General features: G+C 39.0%; 3 protein-coding genes across 3 annotated transcripts; 1 reads left to right on the top strand and 2 right to left on the bottom strand.

Annotated features, from left to right (window-relative positions):
- Window positions 1–426: 426 nt before the first annotated feature.
- On the bottom strand, window positions 427–1037 carry LOC109203640 (histone H2A). The gene has a single exon (XM_019363284.2). The coding sequence runs from the start codon at window positions 861–863 to the stop codon at window positions 477–479; it is 387 nt and encodes a 128-aa protein (XP_019218829.1). The 5' UTR covers window positions 864–1037; the 3' UTR covers window positions 427–476.
- A 147-nt stretch (window positions 1038–1184) lies between these two features.
- On the top strand, window positions 1185–1659 carry LOC100707251 (histone H3). The gene has a single exon (XM_003460198.5). It carries the CDS (start codon window positions 1208–1210, stop codon window positions 1616–1618), a length of 411 nt encoding a protein of 136 aa, XP_003460246.1. The 5' UTR covers window positions 1185–1207; the 3' UTR covers window positions 1619–1659.
- Window positions 1660–3529: 1870 nt separating this feature from the next.
- On the bottom strand, window positions 3530–4976 carry LOC100707512 (histone H4). Its single transcript, XM_005466178.4, has one exon. It carries the CDS (start codon window positions 4846–4848, stop codon window positions 4537–4539), a length of 312 nt encoding a protein of 103 aa, XP_005466235.1. The 5' UTR covers window positions 4849–4976; the 3' UTR covers window positions 3530–4536.
- Between the last annotated feature and the right edge of the window lie 20174 nt (window positions 4977–25150).

Below are 25150 nucleotides of genomic sequence, written 5' to 3' on the forward strand. Positions count from 1 at the left end.
GTCTGTTTCCATGAGCGTAATTTATAATGAAAACCAGATCCTGGGTGAAGCTAATCATTAGTGCTACTGCAGTCATAGTTAGCAGATCACCAATGAGAAACTTCAAATTTTCACACCAAATTGAGATATGAGGACACAGATTGGACAAGACACAAGACTTGACCACACAGCAAGAGAGAGACTGCAAGTTTGTCTTTAGTTTTCATTTTTAGACCTGTTGTACTATTTTAGTTCTACTCTGATGACAAAACCACAGTAGAAACTATTGACTTGTAAGTAAAGGTAAATTTGAGACCCTTAATGTGAAAGATGACAAATTAATGTACATTTTTACATGTATAGACATGTATAATCTATATTACACAGTACACAAATCCTGATGGACACACATTAACAGCAAGAAGGATGTTTGCTCAGAGAGAAGTGTGTGGCTCTTAAAAGAGCCTTTGTTTTTGGTGAAGCCGAGCGCTTTGCGTTTACTTGGCCTTGACGGGCTTCTCGGTCTTCTTGGGCAGCAGCACAGCCTGGATGTTGGGCAGCACACCACCCTGAGCGATGGTGACTCCCCCCAGGAGCTTGTTGAGCTCCTCGTCGTTGCGCACAGCCAGCTGCAGGTGACGTGGGATGATGCGAGTCTTCTTGTTGTCGCGGGCTGCGTTGCCAGCCAGCTCCAGGATCTCAGCGGTCAGGTACTCGAGCACAGCTGCCAGGTAAACGGGGGCGCCGGCTCCAACACGCTCCGCATAGTTGCCTTTGCGCAGCAGTCTGTGGACACGACCCACGGGGAACTGAAGCCCGGCACGGGATGAGCGAGTCTTAGCCTTTGCTCTGGCTTTGCCTCCGGTCTTTCCGCGCCCAGACATTTTGACAGGTTCTTTTCTTCGTAGTATCAACACTAAGAGAAAATGTGGCCCGATCGGCTCAAAGCCTCGCTTATATTTCCGCGGAGCGCGGGCAGCTTCGTCACGCACCAATCGCAGAGAGGCTTACGGCAGCGCGCAAATTCAATGCACTTTTCTCCAATGAGCAGCACACACCGAGGCGGGGCGGTGCTCCTCTGAACGGTGCTGCGCACCACGTGCAGCCCCTCACCAATCACGAGCCGGAGCGGCACCGCGTCACAGCCAGTCACACGCTTTAAGAGCAGCGAGTCTCTTCTGTTTGCTACATTTTCTGCTGTTAGCAGTAAAAAGCAAAGAGAGAAAGGATGGCAAGAACCAAGCAGACCGCTCGCAAGTCTACTGGCGGCAAAGCCCCCAGGAAGCAGCTGGCCACCAAGGCCGCTCGTAAGAGCGCCCCGGCCACCGGAGGTGTGAAGAAGCCCCATCGTTATAGGCCCGGTACCGTGGCTCTGCGCGAGATCCGTCGTTACCAGAAATCCACCGAGCTGCTCATCCGCAAGCTGCCCTTCCAGCGCCTGGTCCGCGAGATCGCCCAGGACTTCAAGACCGACCTGCGCTTCCAGAGCTCTGCCGTCATGGCTCTGCAGGAGGCCAGCGAGGCTTACCTGGTCGGACTCTTCGAGGACACCAACCTGTGCGCCATCCACGCCAAGAGGGTCACCATCATGCCCAAAGACATCCAGCTGGCTCGCCGCATCCGCGGAGAGAGAGCTTAAGCTACACGCTCTCCTACAAACAAAGGCTCTTTTCAGAGCCAACTCACTCACACCAAGAGCTCGCTCCATTCTTACAGTTAGATCAATATTATGCTCAAACTCCAATCTTCATGCTGTTTCTATACTAGAAACTACAGTCGGCATGAAGGTGGAATTCACTGACTTCAGTTACAAAAATTCTAAATTAATGTTTAGCATGAATTGTTGTATGCTTAAAATTTCCTTTACTTATTGACTTATTTTTTTTATTTTTTTTTTTTTCCCAAGCTCATCACATTGGAGTGCTTTATGCTAGGCAGCATGATAAACCCTGTGCTCTCAAGTACCTTTGGTAAATTCCTGTTGTTTTAATGTGATATGAAATACTATAGACATGACAGTAAGCCTAACATGAATCTGATTTTTTTTTTTTTTTTTTTTTTTTTTTCCTTCCCCAGAAATATATTACTTAAAATATTTACACAATTCTTTAAAGTAACTGTAAGGGTGGAAACACAGTATCAGTCCTGCTCTGCTGGTAATGATCCAGTACATATAACAGTGCTGCTGTCTATACTGTCGATAGCTGGATTGACCTTCTCACCTCTACCACTAAGAACCCCATGTGACAAATATGGCCAATGTGATTGGCTGTGCCTTTCAGGGAGCTCTGTTTAGTTTTAGCAGCGGCAAGCCTACGCTGCGAGGACCTGCAAGGAGGAGAGGAGGATGGCAGCAAAAAGGAAGAACCTGGATATAAGAAAGTATTTTTCAAAGGAACCTGTAAGTCAATTAAAGCCAAATTAACTCATGAAATGCATCCGTCTTAAGAACTTTACAGGCTATTCTAGGCTTTGGCCCACATCAGTCTAAAATTGTATGTAACCATGAATAACGTGTTAGTTAGCACTATTACTTATCTCAGTCTCCCAGAGCAGCATTTCTAATTTTGATTGAAACTGTCAGAGAAAACGGAGCCTCGAGCAAGCCAGGATATTCGTTTACAGAGGCTGTTAAATTTATGTCTACAATAAAATGTTGGTGACACAATAATTTCATTCTTTTAAAAATGCACTCACCCTACAAACATTACTGATGAGTCAAGATCTGCACAGACTGACAGAAACACTGAAACAGCTCCACATTTTATTCTTATTGTCATGTATGTCCTATTTGTCAGGTGACAGAAGAACCAACACAAAGCTCAGAGAGTAATGGTGACACAAGATCACAGGTGAATCCAGTTCCAATCCAATCCAGTTTTATTTATAAAGCACTTTAAAATACCCAGCACAGGAACAAAGTGCTGTACAGAAAATACATTAAAACAATAGAATAACAGAAAACAGCAAAGATAAATAAATAATCAAGGTGAAATGTGATGATGACTTGGTGGTTCATTACTGTATTTGAAGCACATGTGTGACTGCATGTATTTGGAATGTCTCACTGTTATTTATCAGGTGACAGAGGCAGCTCTGCCATGTTGTAGCTCAGAGGTGAAGAGGCGAGGTCACAGGTGACTGACTGATGATTTGGTGCTGTAGATTAACTAGTATTTATTATCATGACAATTGTCAGGCTGCTTTTAGTCATCCCAGTATCCTCAGCTGAGGCTGAAAGAAGCTTCAGTGCTCTCACAAGACTAAAAACATGGCTCAGGTCAACAATGACACAATGAGATTAAACAATGCTGCTGTGTGCCATGTCCACCAGGAGAGACTGGACAGTATGGATTTAAAACAAATATGCCAGCAGTTTATCTCCGTTAACAAGAGAAGGCATGTGATTGACTTAAATTGTAAAGTTATTACCCAGACTTTTTGTTATAAACTTGCTGTAAAAACAGAAATCTGTAGTAAGAGCATAAACATTGTCTCATTGTTTGTTCCCTAAAGTACTTGCACTAAAAGTTAAAAAAAAGACAGCTGAGTAGATTAAAGAGGTTCAGACTAATAATTATAAATCACTACAAACACTTGTTTAGGTCTGAGATTCATTTAGACCGACAGCGAGCCACAGCTGTGTGCTACATGCAAACACGCTTTGTGTATGGTGTATTCTGTCATTCTAATCTGCTCCCTCAAAGGAGCTTTTTTATTTTTATTTTTTTTTTTTATCTGGAAGCATGTCAATTAAACGTAGACAACCTGACGAAACTTCTTGTTTGCGATGTGCGTCGTTTCATCACAGAGCATTTACAGTTGCCGTTGATACTTTGTTTGCAGTTTAAACAGACATGTTGCATTTCAAGTGCATAAAATCTGGGTACTAAAAACATCTTTAATAATGTTCCTTGTATGAAGGTATGTCGGGATTGTAAGACTGAGTAAGCCTGTCAGAAGGAAGATCACACATCAAAACTGTTACATTGATATGATTGGTGAAAATGATATTTCAGGCACATCAGGAAGAGGTTTCAAAAGCTTCACAGGGCTTCATCCACTCATGTCCACCCTCTACTAGATCAAAGGTGGGTTGGTTATCTTAAAAAAAATAAGCACTGCTGCTTCAAGCGGATTTCTCAAGAAGGCATTTACAAATAAACTGATAGATCAGTGAAATCTGTCTTTCAGTGTATGACTGTTCACACTCCTGCTATAGGTGAGTTTTAATAAACAGTGGTATTGAATAGGTCTGTAACCTCAGAAGTTCAGTTTGTTATTGTAATTTTGCTAAGAAAAGCACACGTTACAAACACCTTAATTTTATAGCGAAACGAAGAGTCATATGTTGGGAATCTCAGTCTGTAATTGTTTGTGAAGTTATAACGCACTAGTACTTCCAAAGTCGGTGGGGATACACGGGCAGGTATTTTACTTACATTTCCAAGACTTTCCTCCAAAACATGACCAAATCAACAAGACCGCAGAACAAAGCTCTTAAAGTGAAGTGTGTGGCTCTTAAAAGAGCCGTTTGATGGATTAGAGTGAATAAGTTTAACCGCCGAAGCCGTACAGAGTGCGGCCCTGCCTCTTCAGAGCGTACACCACATCCATGGCGGTCACAGTCTTCCTCTTGGCGTGCTCAGTGTAGGTGACGGCGTCACGGATGACGTTCTCCAAGAACACCTTGAGCACTCCGCGGGTCTCCTCGTAGATCAGACCGGAGATACGCTTCACTCCGCCACGGCGAGCCAGACGGCGGATGGCGGGTTTGGTGATGCCCTGGATGTTATCACGGAGAACTTTACGGTGACGCTTAGCACCTCCTTTGCCGAGTCCCTTGCCACCTTTGCCCCTTCCACTCATGGTTATAGTTTCTTCCTTGAACGAACAAAGTCGAATGAACCCCAACCCCACGGAGCCGTGTTATTATGTGTGCTCGGCGGACGTAAAAGAAAACAGACGGTTCACTAGACGGCTCGAAGCTCAGTGGCTCCGCCCACTCTTCTATTCTCTGAATGTGGAAATATTGTCTTTTGTTAATGACAAAGTCTAACCGAAGGGTATGGGCTCAAAATGTGGTCATAAATATTTTGTACTTGTAAATCAGGAAAAATTATTTTTACACATACAGAAATTCTTTTTACACATACAAATCCTGATTTACAAGTACAAAATATTTATGACCACATTTTGAGCCCATAAATGAAGTCTTTGGAAAGAAACCAGTTTGACATAATCTGAGCTTATTGAAATGACCCTTCTGAAAACAGCTGATAGAAACAATGCAAACTGTAATCATGAATGCACAGATATGATGTGGTATATAAATAATCCTCAGATGCCAACAAAGGGAGGAAAGTGTGCCAGACAACATTCTTCGTACTATCTCACCATCTACTTGAGTTGTTAGAACAAGGTAGAAGTGACAGTCGTCTACCACTTCTTAAAGATATCCTCAGTTGAGGTCAGAAGCGCTCCGTCTTCACTGGACTCAGTGCAAAAAGAGATACAAACTATTAAAATAATAGAAAACAAAGAAACATTTCACAAAGAGTGAAAATAATATCACAACCAAAACCTTCATCTTGTGAATGTTGCTACCTGTAAACTTCATGTATCCAGTGGTTTATACAGTATGAACATCACATTTAATTTTACTTTGTGTATGTTCATTTTTATTGCCATATTGAAATTAACCTTGTGTTTTTTTAGATGAATCGTTATGTCTCCAGATCAGAAGTAAAGATTAAAAGATGAATTTATTCATAATTTCAACACATGCAGTGATAAGTAGGATGTATTCTAGATGTCGTGGTAAAAACTACAATTATAGAAAAACAATTCTAAATGCAGCATGCATTTCTAATGCATTATTTTTGATTGATTTGTATCTCACTGTTATCTGGATTCACTTAATGTAACATCAGCAATCAGGACATGAGGTTACATGAAGATGGTTATAAACTCGATCAATAACCCAGGGTTTCCCAACTAGTTAGTAGCACATTCATGTGAAGGGGATGGAGCTGGTAGCACCTGACCAATGACAAACAGTGAGGCCTCTGGGTGACATGGACAAGCTAACCTGCTGAAGGTCAAACCAATCATCAAGATCAAGATTAAAACTGATTTAATTAACTGTTGGAGTGATTTTGATAAAAAGTTTTCATTGTTGTGCTTAAAATTGTAAACCTTGTCTTAAACTCCAGGTACACTTGCATGTAAGATTCTGGTTTCCTTATTAGGTAAGGAATGTTCACTTCCTGGCCTTTATGGGCTCACCTGTGCTTGTATATGATGGACCATTAAAGGGGTTAAGCCATATACGGGGTGAGGGGAGATGACCCTTTTATGACTAGAGATGTTGTTAAAACGGTTGTAATCATATGACTAGCAGGAAGTCACGTATACAGACACACACACACACACATTCACTCACGTGCTCGCACATGCATGCACACACACGCACACACACACACGCGCACACACACACACACACACACACAGTGCCTTAGCTTTTATGACACACCGTATGGGTTTTACAATGCACTGTAAAATGTAATATTGTGTTTAATTAAAAATATTAAATAGGCTGAACTCAATTTTTATCAATTTGTTATTAGAACTCAATTTAAATAAGTTACCAGTACTTTTTATGCAAAAACGCTGATAAACTCCATTATGGGCAGAAATCTGTGCCATCAGAAACTGAATTTGAATAAGTTAAATTTGAATTTGAATTACTCGGATTGAATCTGAATTGTAACTTGAATGAAAGCTTTTGAAAACTGAATTTGAATTAGTCTAATTTGAAATTGAATTTATGGTTTGAAAATGAATTGATTTGCTTTGAAACTGCATTTTATCCTTTAAAAATTCAGCTCTCGAATAATTTCAGTTTCACTCTCACGATTCAGTTTCAGTTCTACAATTCAATTTCAGTTCCAAAATTCAGTTTTTTGGGACTTACATCCGGTTCCGGTTCAAGCGCAGATTAATAGAACTACAGACTGATAGCGTTACTGACGGGAATCGACAGCGTCTTGGGCTGAATTAAGACTTCAGAAGTCATTCGTCATGTCGAATGACCAGCGGATAAACTCTCAGGTTGGTAATAAATGTATTACATGTATTAGAACCAGCGTCATGTTAACAATTGATAGCTGTACAGTAACCTTTATGCTTATTGTAGCTGTTAGCTAAAAACGCTAATTTAGCCTAGTTTGCCCTAAATTCAGCTTTGACAAACAAATATGATCGACTGTTTCTAGTAGAATTGCAAAGTTGTCATCTTGTACCTTCTCAGAGCCCTGTATGCTTGCAGAGACCCCTACAGTAAGGAAACATGCAAAACAGTGTCCAAACTTTTGTATTTGAGCTTTATTTATGTCTTACACAGCATCCCAGCTCTTTAGCTAACTTAATAACTTTAGTTAAAGTGAATAGTTCGTCTAATTCATTAGTGCAGCATTACTGGATCACCTCTGTTTGAAGTGATATAATATGATATACAACTATCACTGTGTTTAACTACCATAATAAGTCTTAGGGTACTGAGTGCATGCTTAATTAGTTGGGGTTTTTTTAAACATACTGCTCCATTGCTATGTTTGACAGGCTTAAGTTGTCGGGTCACCTCCTAAATTGACCATCTTTTACAGGTGTTTTGTGCCAGAAATGGAGTGTCCACTGAAGACTGAAGATACTGAATCTCTACGCCGTGCCATTGATCCCTCCTGTGCCTTCATCTAGACAAGAGACATTAACTTAACCACTCTCACATGCTCTGTACCTACATCACCTTCCCTGACAGTCATAGCTTGGCTCATCTGAGGGTGAAATTATAAGAATGTGTTATTTTGCAAAGTGCTCTCTAGGGTTCCTAAATAAAATATGGCATTGAGGTCATTTTTTTTTAATTAATCCCTTCTTCTGAAATATAAGAACCTCTCCTGGTTTAAATGGCACTTTCTGTTCCTTACTTTCTGCTCCACTCCCAACCCCAAATAGATGCTGACACAGTAACATGGAAGAGGGAAAGAAGTTGGAAAGGACTACTATAAATAAACCTAATGCCTAACAATGAAAAATGTAAAATAAGAACAATAATAATAATAAAGATAAAAGATGAAGTAACAAGTTTTTTGTTTTTTTGTTTATTCCAAATGATCATCCAGATGTCTGTGACATGTGATGACAAACACCATAATGGAAGGCCTTAGTCATCACATGCTTAAACTCATCATATATTTTTGCATATGCTGAACAGGCAGTCAGACATGCTGTAACTGTGGAGTAGAAAACTGCATAAACACCATACAGCAGGGGTCTCAAACTCCAGTCCTCGAGGGCATGGAAAAGTTGCATGAAACCGGCCCTCGAGGACTGGAGTTTGAGACCCCTGTCATATTCCATATGACAGGTGTGGTTGAACTTCATGAAGACTCTGAAGTTTCTCTTCTCTTCTGGCAGGACAGGAATGTAGCCTTGTCCTGTGAGCCACCGTAAGGATGTACTTAGAGTAGAACTGGAGTGTCACCGGCCTCAGGCTCTTCACCTTTTCAAAGACAAAGCAGTCATTTAGATAAAATATTAGATATTGTTTACCTGTAAATGCACAAAGAGAATTTAGAAATGTAATTATTGTCAAGAGTGAAAAAGCACTGATAGTGTAATCTACAGCTGTGGCCAAACGTTTAGAGAATGAGAAGTGTTGTTTATTTACAAAGTTTGCTGTTTCAGTGATAGTTGTATATCATATCACTTCAAACAGAGGTGATCCAGTAATGCTGCACTAATGAATTAGACTAACTATTCACTTTAGCTAAAGTTATTAAGTTCGCTAAAGAGTTGGGATGCTGTGTAAGACATAAATAAAGCTCAAATACAAAGGTTTGGACAGCGTTTTGCATGTTTCCCTACTGTAGGGGTCTCTGCAAGCATACAGGGCTCTGAGAGGGTACAAGATGACAACTTTGGAATTCTACTAGAAACAGTCGATCATATTTGTTTGTCAAAGCTGAATTTAGGGCAAACTACGCTAAATTAGCGTTTTTAGCTAGCAGCTACAATAAGCATAAAGGTTACTGTACGGCTATTATTTGTTAACATGACGCTTGTTCTACATGTAATACATTTATTACCAACCTGAGAGTTTATCCGCTGGTCATTCGACATGACGAATGACTTCTGAAGTCTTAATTCAGCCCAAGACGCTGTCGATTCCCGTCAGTAACGCTATCAGTCTGTAGTTCTATTAATCTGCGCTTGAACCGGAACCGGATGTAAGTCCCAAAAAACTGAATTTTGGAACTGAAATTGAATTGTAGAACTGAAACTGAATCGTGAGAGTGAAACTGAAATTATTCGAGAGCTGAATTTTTAAAGGATAAAATGCAGTTTCAAAGCAAATCAATTCATTTTCAAACCATAAATTCAATTTCAAATTAGACTAATTCAAATTCAGTTTTCAAAAGCTTTCATTCAAGTTACAATTCAGATTCAATCCGAGTAATTCAAATTCAAATTTAACTTATTCAAATTCAGTTTCTGATGGCACAGATTTCTGCCCATACTCCATTTATTTAAGCTGTCTTAAGTTAGAAAAACTAAGTAAGCTGGAAGTTTTGCTTCTCAGTGCGGAAGGATGAAAGATGTGTTTTGAAAATGCCACGTGACTACCGTCCTCCTCCCTCTCGGATCAGTCCGCATGTTCACGGTGCATTTTTTATGGAATATGTTGAGCAAACCTGGAGAAGCATCAGCTCAAGATATTATTGTTGTCATTGCTGTGGATCTTTACCTGATACACTGACTTGGTGAGTAAATGTTTACTCTTATTCAAACTGATTTTGTGGCTTTTCTTAGTTTAGCACCAGGTTTAAAATCTTGCTAGCTAGTTAGTGTTAGCCTAGCGTTGCTGCTGCCGCTGGGCTCATGTTACTTAAAAATTAACACCACAGCCTTAAAAACCTTACATAAAACTATGTGGTGAAATTTTCTGTTGATTGTTTGAAATAAATAAGTGAGATAAGAGCCCAGACAAAATTCTTCGGGAGGTGCAGCCGTTAGGGGTGGGGTAGGGTGGGTGTGGGGGGTGGATAACGGAGCTCTCCGAAAACGTGGAAGCACTTTTGAAAATATGTGATATTTTGATAAATTAAGTAGATATTTGAGCATTACATAGCTACATTGTCGCCTGAAAATATCTTAAAAGGTTATTTTGTGACCCAGAAAGGGTAGTCTGGGGAAAAGGAGGATCGCATTTGTCAGCCGCAGTTGTCGGAGCCTGTGCGTACTTGTAAGCGCGGCAATGGCGGAGGAGCGCCGCTGAAAAACTTATTACTTTTTCTGGGTCACAAAATAAACTTTTAAGATATTTTCAGGCGAGAATGTAGCTGTGTAAAGTTCAAATATCTGCTCGATTTATCAAGACATCACATATTTGCAAAAATGCTCAGACGTTTTCGGAGACGTCTATTTTTTTTCATGCTTTGTGGCAGCTTTAGAACATCTGTTGCGTCTATTAATGTCAAATCTAGCCTTTATTTAACAACATAAGCAAACTCTATGTTATAATGACTGCACAGCCATTAAGGATCAAATCAGTTTCTGAAAAATGTTCTGTTTTTTCTCCCTCTGCTTGCTTCTTACTGTCTTTGAGGCTCGGGACCAGCACTCCTGCTGTTGGACAGAAAGACATCAGTAAGTATTTTGGTTTTCCAATATATTAGCAACTGTCAGTGACATTTATATTAATCAGGCTGAACTTTAATCATACTTTAGATCAGCCTGTTATACTTATTGTTTTGTTTGTGCTTTGGTTTGGGGAAGTTGTTTCTGTACTGATCTTTTCCTGTCTTCTGTTATTAGACTTGAGATATGACTGCACTATGCTGTTGCTGGTGACCACAGTTAATTCTACAAGACTGTGTAAGTAAACAAACAACAACAGTTTGGTCTGCATTTCTTGAAAGATCACATCCCCCAAACTTAGTTTAGAGGGTCTACACTGTATATAGTGAAGTCTGCAAGTTTTCTAACAGCAAAATCTGTTTTGTGCCCAAAATCATTTTGCACATCATTAGAATGAAAGTTATTGGCCATGTTTGCATAGCCTTTTTAAAATGATGCTTTCATGACATTATTGTGTGTTGGGTGGTGGTCAGGGCTATGCAGACTGACAAGTGGGACATTGAATGTCACCTCTCCGGTGGGGAGGGAGCCTGAGATCGTCTAAATTGGAGTCTGTTCTATACCGAATGCAGAAAAAAATGTTTTAAGAAAGCAATTAAGTTCATGTTCCAAAAAATATGATTGTTTGCTTGCAGGACAACAGGAGAGATGAGTCCTCCGTCACAGATGGTGTGGTCAGTGAAGATGGTCGCCTGCAGGTTCAAGCTCATTGCATCTCCAACCCACATCCACTGCCACTGTACTTAAGGGAAGTTAAAGACTTTCTTCTGCACCTACATTTGGATCACCTCGATCCATGACAGTCATTCAGGCAGTAATGCCTGGACTGGAAACAAGCCATCCTTAAAATAATACAACATTCCAGCTCATGTGTTGGAATGGAAAACAAATGTGTTGTTTAAATTAGAGACTGCACTTGTGACAGAACAACAAATATTTTATTTTGATTATATAAGTAATGTAAGTACAAAACAAACTTGTGGTAGACCTAAACTTATTTTCAGAATAATTAAATCTGAGACTTTGTTTCATTGTAAGATTATAACAGTGATGGCAATATAATTGTTTGTTGTTCAGCAGAACAGTGTCCAGTATGTTGGCTGTTATACTTTGTTGTGTTTGAAAATAAAAGTTGGGCTGATTTTTAACATCATTACAAAAAGTGTTGTTAATTATTTTTAATCACATTCAGGTTACACAAATTGTTTTTTCATTTAGTTAAACTTGAAATGTTTGTCAGTAGGTAAACAAATAGTATTGTACAGTCAGAAATATCAAGTTATTCTTAATACTGCAGACTTGCAATGTATAAGTTGTCCTAACAGTCATCTCAAGTAAGCTTTACTTAGTTTTTTTGAGGCAACGAGTTTCCATAATTTTATTGAGTTCTGGGAACTAACAAGGCTGTACAGTGTACTCAAAATGAGTAAGTTGCCCTAACTTGGTCATCTTACGTAAACTTGATCCAATTTTTTTGAGTTCTGGGAGCAAATGAGCTTGTACAGAGTACTCAAAGTAAATAAGTTGTCCTAACTTAGTCATTTTTAGCTAAGCTTTACTCAATTTTTTTGAGGCAACGAGTTTCCATAATTTTTTTGAGTTCTGGGAACTAATTAGATTTTACAGTGTGGGGTGCTTATGTTTTCACTAAATAGAAAGCTGCGAGGGAAGGCTGGAGTTGAAGTTGACTGAGATCAGGTGAGGAGCTTGGAGCTCTGGATCCTGACCAGACCGGCTTCCCTTGCAAGTTAAAATGGACTGAGCTCTGAGTGTCTTGCTTCGTTCACAGGGATAAGTCTCTGAGTTAGCGAGGCCTGCAAGTGCAGACCTAACAGTGACTTTGGACATGGCATGGCTGTTAGTCTGAGTATTTCATAAACTGCTGATGTGCTGAGATTTTACCCCACAAACATCTGTAGCTCCTAAAGTAAGGAAATCCCAAAAAGTTGATTCTGTTCTCTGTGTGAAAATGCTTTGCTGATGTCAGAGGTCAGAGGGGAATTGCCAGACTGCTTCCAGCTGATAGGAAGGCAATATAAATTCAGATGACTACATGTTACAATCGAGGTATCCAGAAGAACATGTCTGAACTCACAGTACATAAAACGTTGAGGCAAATGCACCACAGCAGCAGAAGACCACACTCCTATCAGTTTAGAACTGGAAAGTGAGGCTACAATTTGAACAAACTCATGAAAACTGAACAACAGAAGAGACATTGTCTGGTCTCATTAGTGTCAGCTTTTACTGCAACGTTCAGATGGTATAGTCTGAATTTAGTCTAAATCATGAATCCATTCTGATTTGCATCCATGGTACAGGCTGCTGGTGTCATGGTGTGGGGCATTTTTCTCGCCACACTTTGGGCTTCTTAGTACAAACTGAGCACCATTCAAACACCACATAACACTACAATATTGTTGCTGACCATGTCAGCAAAAATGTTACAGCTTGCATTAAAACGATGGGCAAAAAATTATTAAGCAAATGATTCAAATTGAGATTTGATTGGTAAAATGTCAGATTAGGTTCCATAATGAAAAAAATATGTGTGTGTATAATTGATTGACTTTCAGTTATAATAAATAAAAGTCAAAGTTAGTCAAATCATGAAGCACCAAAGTGATAATGACTGTACCACCTAATTTTCTTTATTTATTTATAAAAAAAACACTGAAAAAAGAATCGCGAGTGCCTCTCGGAGATTGCATTTTGTTTTTTCTTTGTCTTTCTGTCTTCTCATCACTTAGGGTACATTCACACCGCAGGCGAAAGCACATCAATCGTCTCTCTTTCGTCTCTCTTTGTTACTGTTTGTTTATACTGGAGCACTGTAACCAAAAATAATTTCCCCTAGGGATCAATAAAGTATTCTGATTCTGATCAAATGTAACTTTTTTGACCCCATATCCGATCTAGGCATGACAATTTGAACAGCACAAATCTGATATTTTCAAATCTGATCTGGGTCACTTTCGTATGTGGTACTGAATCCGATACATATCTGATGTTTTAGAAAGCGACTGCTGTTTGAATGGTCATGTCGCATTAAATCCGTCTTTTACGTCACTGACACAAGACAGACGCCAATTATAAGCACCACAGAAGACAAACCTCTGCACGGAGGTAGCAACCACTGCTCGAAACAAGGACATTGTTAAAGCACGGGGTCTCTTTTTTTCAGTGTCCTTTTTTCTCTAATTAATTTGTCCAAATTCTGTCGGTTACGACTGTGCAGAAGTTGATAGACAGCTGCAACAACACCTACTAGCTCTGTAGCCGCCATTTTTACTTCCGTAAACAGAGCGCGTTGTTTGTAACGTCTTCTTTTGCGCATGCGGGCCGCTTTCATTGCCGTGAACCGTTCACACTAGAGCGCATTTGCTGTCACATTTTATTTGTAGTGTGAACAACCACACAAAAAAATTGGATTTGATCAAAAAATTGTAATTAAGCATTAAGACCTGCAGTATGAATGTAGCCTCAGTCTCTTTGCTTTCTCACTTATCACAACAGGACGTTATCCCATTTTAAAGTGTGGGATCATGCAAAGTCCATCATTAGCTTGAGTGATGCTGATCATTTAACGACAGTAATACACTTGCCCATAGACTTGCACACTGCTGGCTTGATACCAGTGAAGAGCAGTGTGTGCGTTTGGATCTGAAATAAAAGGACTTTAAAATGAGTGCCACAACTGGTAAAGTTGAGATCATTAATTTTTTTAACTGCATGTTAATTTTTTACTGGTCATTAGGAGCGCATCTACATTTCACGTCAGTTTTTGCTTCAATTCGTACCAGTTACACCTCACGCAGGTATTTTTTCATGTATTTGTATGAGACCTTGACTACTTGGGTAAATATATTTGTACTTTCCAAAGTTTTTTGTGATGCTAAATTGTTTCAAATGTAATATTATTTAAAATGTGTCTAATATTATTATTAATATTATTATTACTTTTAAGATTATTGTCTCAAAAAACAAAAAAGACATTAAATCAACTTGTTTTCTGATAAAACTAATTGCATCATCAGTACACTGTAAACTTTAATTGCTCCAGCAAAAATAGACATGATGGTGGATTTTAATGAAATGTTGTTTCCAGTCTAACTTTTTTCCCCCTCAAACAACACTTTAAGCAGCATGTCAGATAACTCTTCATCCTCTGCCTTTGACTGCGTTATGTCAAGCATTGGGATTTCCATAATCATTGCTTTTCTCATCACCAAGATATTTGTTACCCTTTGTCTCTCCATCCTCATCCTCTACGTGGCTTACCAAAGATGGCAGCGGGAGTCTTTGGCAACAACAAGTCACTCTGACATTTTCACCTATAATGTGACTGCCATTGAACTGATATTTGTGTTGGGGGCTGCTGCTTTCTTATGTGGCGTATACACTAGTAGCTCAGTGTTGCTTCAGTTTGGGATGTATTCAATTTCTATTGTCTTCCCAGGAGAGATATTCTTTAACGCTGTTACATGTGTGGAGCGCTACCTGGCTGTTGTTCACCCCATCACCTATATGGGGCTGAGACAATCGGGTGGGGTCAGGATCAGAAACATCTGCATTGGGTGTGTGTGGTTGATGTGCTTTACTTGGATTGGAGTAACAGCTCTATATTACCCTAATGTTCCCTATGTTCTATATTTCTCTGTGATGGCGGCCTCATTAATTATCATCTCTTTTTGTAGCCTCTCTGTTCTCTTTGTTCTGATTCGTCCAGGTCCAGGAGAAATGCGAGCACACAAGGAGAAGATTGATCATTCAAAACAGAAAGCTTTCTACACCATCACAGCAATAATGATAGTACTGTTGCTGTGTTTTCTAGGAATGCTTGTTACAGTTGGCCTGAATAACTCAAATCTGTTACATAACACAGACCGATGTGTCATTTTCTTGTCTTATAACTGGTTCAATTTGCCCATGAGTCTGATTGTACCTGTATTATTTCTACACAGAGCAGGAACACTGTCCTGTAGCTGTTTCAGCAAGAATTAAAAATAAACAAAACAGGCGATGACAAAAATAATAATAGGTGGAATTTAAGTAGAAGTGTTGGATTTGTGAAAAGTGTGCTTTTCCTGTGTCAGTTTGTGCGGCTCTTCCTAAATGCTGTGTTATGTAGCAGGATTCAATTTGAATCAAACTTTGGAATCTGTTTTACATTGTTCACAAAAATGTGCACCAACCTGATTCAATTAAAGTAGGGACAGCACTGAAATGAAATGAAATAAAAGCAAGTATAGAAAAAAAAACTGTAATGCCTGGACTGTGAAATAATTGTAGGAAACTGAAGTGTTCACTGAACCTTCTGACAAAAAAATAAATGTATTAAATTAAATTAAGTTAAATTAAATATCAACTGCATATGACTTTTAATTTGTATGATTTTTGCCACATTTGGCATTTTTGTGCAGTTTCTTGCTCACGGCAGTACTGCATGTGTCTGATTGTATACAACAGGTTTTTCGGGAAAAAAGTCACACCAGTGATCTGGAGATCTCAAAACTTGATGTATCACACATGATACACTTGGTTTTACAGTGAAGTTATAAGTTAAATAACGAGTAGCACATCTGTTTAATTAAAGGACAAGTTTTTAACTTTCAGATTTCAATATAAATTCAGAGTTACTGTGTGCACAGAAAAACAAATACAACAATCAGAAAATCTCATGAAAATCATTATTGAATTAATCGCTTTTTGTAGTCAGTCTTTATTTCATGTTTATTTGAATAAAAACATTGTCTTTAAGCTTGTATGAAACCTTTCAGGTGCATTTGATCTATTATCTATTTTGCATGTCTTGTCATCACAGCATATTCTGTATTGTAATTGTGTTGCATTAAAACTTGAGAAGTAAACTCATAAAGTGTGTGCCTTTGCATTAACGTCTTCTATCAAATGCATAAATGCAAACTTTTAATCCAACATCCATAAACTGTATATATAATGAATCTGTATATAAGATCATAAATGTGAGAAAGAAATGTCCAAAACGATAATATCGTGTCTTTAATATATGTATGTGGCTTGTATCTCATTGATGGTGTAAGATGTACTGTCTTCCTAGCGACAAAAAAAACCATCTCTATGGCAACTGTATGCAGCCCCTCGGTTGTTTTGAATTTGAGGTTTTTGATTAGCAGTAGCACTGCAGGTTGAAGTCGAAGTAGTGGCCATTTGATTCACAGTAACCTTCATTTGCTTAAACAAACAAAACCATCACACCTGGCTGGGAACGAACGTGGAGAAAATTTGCCTAATTCAGAGAACACTTGATTTTACACGTTCACAGTCAGCAAAGAGCACACATTATGGAAACATAGTCAAATTCTCTAAATGCTTGGTTTAAGTCAATATGAACAAACACCAGGCTTTATTTTGAGGTCATTTAGAGGGGATCCTGCCAAACAGCAAGTCTGTTTAGATAGTGAAGAATTGGCATTCCAGTAAAGATGACTGTTCATGCTTATTATAAGATTGTACATTCTGTAAACTCCATTTATGTTTGACATGTTTTCATTCAAATTTGCCAGTCTTTGGTATTTAAATTACGCCAGACGTAATTTAAATACCAAACACCAAATAGGTAACACTGTAACACCATTAGTAATGTTCACACTGATCACACTTTGTTCGTTTGCATAAAATAATTTACAAAAATAAAAGCATAAAATAAAGAAAAGAATCACTGCAGAGCAGTAAGGGCAAAGGTCAAACTGAAACAGAGGAAGACATGACACGAATGGGAAATTATTAAGTGTTTCCCATTCATTTATTTATTCAAAGGTAATCATCCAACTCTATCTTTTAGGAAAAAAGATGCATTAAGAAATAGTAAACCGATTCCTGTAACCAGTCAGAGTGTACAGTCCTACGACCTGCAAAACTCCTTAGTTAGGCACTAACATAGAAGAATACTAAATAGGTGTCTATACAATCTGATATTATTACATCGAAAAATAAGCAGGTAGTGGGTGTATCTTTAGCTCAGAGGCTACAACCTATAACTACTAAACTTCAAAGAAGGTGCAAAATTATGTCACAAAACACACTATTATTAATTGCTTGATATAAAAGGAACTGACAGAGCTTACATATATTGTTTTCTGAAGGACTCCTCTGAAGGACTGTTTTCAGATTCAACACAAATGATCTCAAAGACGTAGGTCATTGTCAATGTTCCCTCTAATTTTTCATGTGTCTGAGTGAACACACAAACTCTCTGAGCGATCCCTTGGACCACTGTGAGCGACATCAGACGTGTGCACTGTGGTCACGCCAGCATCGAATCCATCCAAGTTACATGGTTTATTAAAATAATCAAATTACAGCATTTACATTTATGTTAGACTACTTTTAATTAACTGCTTTAGCCCACTTATAAATGAAAATTTAAAAAATCTTGTTCATGACCTGTGTAGTATGTTAACACTATTGGAAGTAAAAATGACTTGAACTCCAATTTCGAAAACACAGCTTTTTTTTTATTTTATTTTTTTTATAAAGCTCTGACTTGTATTATGAGTAAGAGTCTGTGGTCCTGTAACTCTGTCTGCCAAATACAGTATATAATGACCAATGTTGGGCAATTAATTATTTAGTTACTTCTTAAAAAAAGTAACTCAGTTTGTCAAACAACAAAGTTTTTTGCAGCTATGTTTTTTTAATGCAGCCAAGGTGTTTTTAAATAAACATTTCAAACTATTTACAGAACAATCAGCTGTTCTGCATCAAATCTGATGCCACACAAATTATTTGTGCCACTCCAAAAAATAATTTCTGTCCACTATGAGATAAAGGAGAACAACAGCCTGATACCTGCAGGCCTGACAACAGGAGATGTATCACTGCTGTAACACCTGTAACATTCAGTAGTCGCCTCATTGTTCTGACACACACAACAAAACTATTGACTACACTACACACTAACTACACAAGATTTGCGCTAAACGTCTCAAATCTCTCACATCTCAAAACACCGCCGTCACTCCTAAAACTTCCCCCAGTTTCTTAACACCTAGATGCCACGTTGCCATATCATTTTTTGATTGGTCGACATGGTACATTTTTCGACCGATGGGAAAGGATGGGGTGTTTTGGTTTCGTCTCTGCTCACAGGTGGAGAGTGCTTTCCAGCGTTTTCCTTATAAAATGCCGTTTTTACCGTTTCTTGCCGCAGTAAATATAAACAACGACAGTACTCAGGAAGAAAACCAAACACTGCATATATTTTTATCATAACTCTGGTTTTACGTGGCCTATCAACACAATTTAAAAACTGGTATGAAATCCACACATTTCCCTTTTTCAATTGTTCCGTCTGTCCTGCTCACCTCTCCAACGGTTGTACACGTTGTCATTAACGTGGCTTCACTCCACATCAGCCACGCTGCTTTGCCAGCTAAAACACCGGTGTCGGCACATAACGACGCTGTCATAGCCTGTCAACCACGTTGATTGGCTGCGTATATACGAATGTGAATCGCATCAGTGGCTGGACTATAGGAAAAGGTGGCATCGTTCTAATCCCATACGGGAGCAGCCAGTCACTTACTGACTAACACTGCAAAACAGAATTGTTAAAGTTTTAATTTTAATTTCAATTCAGGTTAGATTTTTTTATGCGCAACACAAATTTTCTTTGCGCAGAGACTGTGCCAGCAGTGCGCAATTGTGCACGTGCGCAGCTTAGAGGGAACATTGGTCATTGTCCAAATTCATGGACTGCATACTCCTGAGGCCGCATTTGAAGGCCGATTACGTCACAGCGATGCGCCGAAGGCTGTCCAAATTCGTAGACTTGAAGGAGTCGGGTGTATCACCACCATATCCCAGAATTCATAGCGCCACCCAGCCTATTCAAGTTTTCAACAATGGCCACTACTAAGTTTCAATATTACTCTTATTACTCTTTCTGGGTCACAAAATAAAATTATAACATATTTTCAGGTGAGAAAGTATCTGTGTAACCTTCAAATGTCTGCTTGGTTTATCAAGACATTGCATATTTGCAAAAAACCAGCTCGATAGCTAGCCGGGAGCTCGAGGGTCACTGGAGACGCTGAGAACGGTAAACTCCCGGCACATCATTTTCAGATCACCGCGTTCTTTTAGATAATCTCAAAATGTTATTGTTTGGCTTTTTTCAGTGTTTTATTTGTTTGTGAGTAAATCGGTTTAACTGAGATTAAAGTTATTAGATTAGATTAGATAAAATAAAGCTTTATTAATTCCTTGGTTTTCACACAGCTGAATAAACGTCAAACAGAAAACTGATTAAAAAGAAGTGTGAGATCGCCGAGAATTTCCACCAGTGTCCTGTTATATTTTAGATAGCAAGGAGCAGATGGCCGAGTTTATTAAACTCCACCGTGACAGCGGTGACATATCTGAAATAGTGATGGTAAATTCTTTTTACTGAATCGAGTTTTAATGAGTCACTCACCAAAGTGAATCGGGTTTTTTGAGTCATTTGATTCACTGCGTCAGTTGACCAGAGAGTGCAAAAAATGTAGATTTTCACTCAAACTTAATTTGTTTCTCTTTTCATGTATATCCTACTGTTAAGATGAGTGATTCTAAAAGAAAACAGCTATTTTATAGAGCAATAAAGAGCAAAAAGTTTCTAAAGTGAACATTTATTTTGTTTATTTTTATTTTATTAGTATTTTCTTTAAATGTGTAAATATATAATTTCTCATCTAAATGTCCACTGAGCTGTGAGCCAGGGGGCGGTAATGTGCCTTAACATTGGCTGCCAACCAAGAAGAAGAAGAAGCTGTGAGCCAGGAGGGAGGGGGTTAGTGAGTCCTGAGTGATTCGCTCGCTCTATGGTCGTGTCCAAATTCATGGGCTGCATCCTCCTGAGGCCACATTTGTAGACCGATTACGTCACAGGGACACGCCGAAGGCTGTCGAAATTCGTAGACTCCTCCGAATGCAGCCGACAAATGCGTCCTCCTTTTCCCCAAATTTGAAGGATGGGTCGGGTGTATCCTTCGTGGCCCACCATATCCCAGAAATTATAGTGCAGCCCAGCCAAACTCCAGTTTTCTGCAATGGCGGCCGCTACCAAGTTTTAAAATTACTCTTATCAATCTTTCTGGGTCACAAAATAAACTTTTAACATATTTTCAGGCGAGAATGTGGGTGTGTAAACTTGAAATATCTGCTCGATTTATTAAGATATCGCATATTTGCAAAAGTGCTTCGACGTTTTCGGAGACGTCTGTTACCCACCAGCTAAATAGCTAGCCGAGAGCTCGAGGGTCACTGAAGCCGCCGAGAACAGCACAACTCCCGGCATATCATTTTCAGATCACTGCGGACTTTCGCTACTCAGGTTAAACGTAATATATAAGTCACTTAGACAACCTAAAAATGTTATTGTTGGGCTTTTTTCAGTGTTTCGTTTGTTCGTGAGTAAATTGGTTTGGCTGAGATTAAAGTTATTAGATTAGATTAGATAAAATAAAACTTTATTAATCCCCCGGGTGGTTTTCACACAGCTGAATAAAAGTCAAACAGAAAACTGATTAAACAGAAGCATGAGACGGTTGAGAATTTACGCCAGTGTCCTGTTATATTTTAGATAGCAAGGAGCAGACGGCTGAGTCTATTAAACTCCACCGAGACAGCAGTGATGCAAATCTGAAGGCTAGACTGTCCAATTTCCCCAGCCGTTTACTTCCGGCCTACCCGACCTTCTGAGGACCCGGCCGACATTGACCGCTGGGTCCTCAGGGGGATGAAGCCCATGAATTTGGACACGACCTATGATTCAGCACAGGAGAGAGGGGGTTAGTGAGTCCTGAGTGATTTGCTTACCCTACGATTCAGCACAGGAAGGGAGGAGGTGAGTAGCTCAAATGTGCTGTTAGCATGTTAGAGCGATGCTACTGTGAACCGAGGAGCTATTGTCTTGATGTGAGCTTCTACTCATGGTTTTTTTCTTCCAGTTCAGAGCAGAAATGTTTTTGTTAAGATACTGGATTTTGTGTTTTCTCCACAATTTTAATTATAAGCTAGATATATTGCTGCTAACAGCAACAGGGATGAGTCAGTGAGTCAGTTGGGCTTGTGAATCATGAGTCATTAGTCAGTAAAGTGATTCTGGAGTATTGAACGATTTGGTCATGATTCGCGCATCACTAATCTGAAAGCTAAACCGTCCCATTTTACAGCCGTTTACTTCCGGCCTACCCGACCTTCTAAGGACCCGGCCCACGTAGACCGCGAAGGCCGGGTCCTCAGGAGGATGCAGCCCATGAATTTGGACACGACCGTAGCCATGCTTTTCCCACTGTTTTCTGCAGTTCCTGCTCCCTGTCTTTCCAAATGTCAAAATAAAAGCTTCACACATTTCTGATGTATAACAATAGAAATAACATTTCCATGGGTACTTATTTGTCTCATTAGAATATAAAACAATTTCAAGACAGACGACTGACTTACAAATGCTCCGTCCCCAAATTAAAATACCCTTTACTTCTTCAAGAGCATATAAATTTAGTATACAAGTATTTTTATTTGATGTACTCACATTTTTAGAGAAAAAAATGGTAATTGCATTAACCCAACGTGTCATAAAAAAGTTAGGTGAATGTTGGACTCAAGCTTATTTAAGAACAGCAAATTAAAAATAGGAATTTGTTGCTTTTTCTAAAAGATGTGTTCAAAAGAAAATGCATCCTACTTAAGTTTGTTTTAAGTAAAGTTCACATTTTAGCTACATCTGATGTTTTTAGTCTTTCAGATGAATCTCGTGTTTAATCATCCTATAAATGAAGTTGTATTTATAAGTATGCACTTTTGGTAAAAGGAAATCATCTTTATCCTTGGTCAAAGTAATAATAGAAATATAAATCTAATTAATATAGTGAATGAGAAATGCAGTTTGAGTAATGAAAAGGTTTGTTCTAATGTCAGGATTTTTTGTGGGTGGACATGATCCAGCTTTGACCTTGTAAGATTAAGGTTTGTGTGTGTGACTGCAGGAATCATGCCGAACCATCATACAAAATTCTGAGTAAAAGAAATGGTATTGGGTAAACACAGAATCATAATTCATATATGATTTGGCTGATAGTCATTCCTATTTGCTTAATACTGATCAGAATATGATCACAATATGAAGTTTAACAAACATAACTGTATGGAAGAGGACTCCCTTACTAGGATTATTTACATTATAACTTGTATATCATACTAGGAGCACTGTTGCATTTTTAAAAAGCACCTTATCAAGCACTTTATTTAGCATTGCACCTTGAGCACAGATTTGCACATGAGGAACATTTGCACAGAAGTTTAATTATTTATTGAATATTTATTTTGTATTTTAAAATCAGTATGTAGCCTTTTGGTTCCAGGTCCTGCACAGCTGCTCCTCATTAGGAAGTGTGGCGGCTGTCTGCGAGGAGGAAAGGTTGTTACTGAGAGCAAATAAGGTTAACCACTGAGGAGAGCTGGGGCAAATGTGTGTGAAACTCTAGAAATAAAGGTGGTGCAAAGAAGTGACTATGAGATGTGATTACTCACCTTTCTTTCCTGTGTCACCATTTAAAGGTTCAGGGAGAGGCCTGAACCTTTGACCTTGAATGCCTTCCCCAGGTCCACAAAACACATGTAGACTGGTTGGGCAAACTCCCATGCACCCTCAAGTATCCTTGAGAGGATGAAGAGCTCGTCAAGTGTTCCACGACCAGGGCCAAAACCACATTGTTCCTCCTCTATCCGAGGTTCGACTAACAGACGGACTCTCCTTTCTAGCAACCTGGCATAGACTTTCCCTGGAGGCTGAGGAGTGCGATTCCCCCATAGCTGGAATTCTTAAAGATTCTTAGATCGGAACCACCACCCTGGTCTGCTAATCCAGAGGGACTGCCCCTGATCAACACTCAACATTGTAGAGGCGTGTCCAACAAGATAGCCCTAAAACATCAAGAGCCTTGAGGAACTCAGGGCAGACCTCATCCACCTCAGGGGCTCTGGCACTAAAGAGTTGTTTATCTGCCTCAGTGACTTCACCCCTAGTTACCGGGGTCCGGCCCTGGAGCCAGGCCCGGGGAGGGTGCCCGAGGGCGAGTGTCTGGACTTTAAGGTTTTTGTTACATTGTTCACAAAAATTTGTACTGTTATTAAGAAATGATCAGACAAAAGAGGGCTTTCAGAAAATGTAAAAGATCAAGAGCAGACCTCGGATTGGTATTGGTAGACTGGTATTGGTGGATTGGTAGACCTCGGGTCCAACTTTTCCATTACAAAGTGGCCCAGGACCCATTCAGATATTAATACTGAGTTGAATAAATTGATGTTTCATTTGGTTTGATTTATATTTAATAGCTAAATCAAATCTAGTTAATTTAACAGCTAAAACCTTGTCAAATAAGCACGATGATGACATGATACAATGTAATAATCCCAAACTCATTTATTTATTATGTGTACTTGAACCTGGACATAAAACAAAATGCCAAACAGGTTAACAATTCATGAAAAAAAACAAACTGCAAGTAGAAATTCAAAGGCTCAAGTCAGAGTTAATAACACAAAAATAATTAATAATTCAATTTTACTACAGAAAAAGAAAAATAGAAATTGGATAAATAATGTGGTGTTAAAATAAATACATTGAAAATAATTTTCTAAGTAAATGAATAAACTCTAATAAAATTTCAATACAGCGCAAATGAACGTAAAGCCTTATAATCTGTGAGCGAATCTGAAAGTTGCTTCAGCAGTAAACCTTTTTTCATTGGCAGAACCAAAAGTTACTCTTTATATTGGAGACAAATGAACAACAACAAACAATCACAACATTCAATTTTTTTTTGCAAGCTGCAACTCCCTTTTTATGTTCACCTCCTAATAAGACACTTGAGCCTCCCTCTGAGACACAAACATGTCGAGTCTGGGTAGAATGGAGGAAAGGCTCACTCTCAAAGTAGCTTCCAGTGTTGCTCTGAGTCTGTTTTGGGCTTTGGTCTTGGTTGTGGCCATAATGGAAAATCCTGATTCACACCTATATGTGGTGAACGGGAGCAGGAGTTTCACAGTTCTCAATGCCAGACATGGGTACTCCTTTGAGAAAGGAATCCAGAAGGAGCTCAGGTCCAGTTTCCCCCACTGCAACATTAAAGTGCTGTCAGTGGAAACTTCTAGTAGCTGGGATTCCAGATGTGAGGGCAAAGCAACATCATTTTCAGTAGGATGCACGGAAAATGTGTCCAAATTCCACATATGTGGAAATGCTTTGTACATATTGAACATATGTACAAAGCATTTTAAAAATCAGTTTATTACATTGGAATTCAAACAAGAATTTACAAATGCATAATTTATTCTACAACTCATTATTTAAGCACAGAATTCTTTATTTCGATGCGTGTGGCTCTTGTGGTCCTCCATAAGCATTTTAGGTTTTCTAAGTGACGCCTGTCAAATAAATTAAAATACT

The sequence above is a fragment of the Oreochromis niloticus genome, linkage group LG3 (genome assembly GCF_001858045.2).
Source record: "Oreochromis niloticus isolate F11D_XX linkage group LG3, O_niloticus_UMD_NMBU, whole genome shotgun sequence".
Taxonomy (NCBI): domain Eukaryota; kingdom Metazoa; phylum Chordata; class Actinopteri; order Cichliformes; family Cichlidae; genus Oreochromis; species Oreochromis niloticus.

What these genes read in the sequence shown, in the direction of transcription:
- LOC100707251 (XM_003460198.5), top strand. Translation starts at nt 1,208, where the DNA reads ATGGCAAGAACCAAGCAGACCGCTCGCAAGTCTACTGGCGGCAAAGCC.
- LOC109203640 (XM_019363284.2), bottom strand. Translation starts at nt 863, where the DNA reads ATGTCTGGGCGCGGAAAGACCGGAGGCAAAGCCAGAGCAAAGGCTAAG.
- LOC100707512 (XM_005466178.4), bottom strand. Translation starts at nt 4,848, where the DNA reads ATGAGTGGAAGGGGCAAAGGTGGCAAGGGACTCGGCAAAGGAGGTGCT.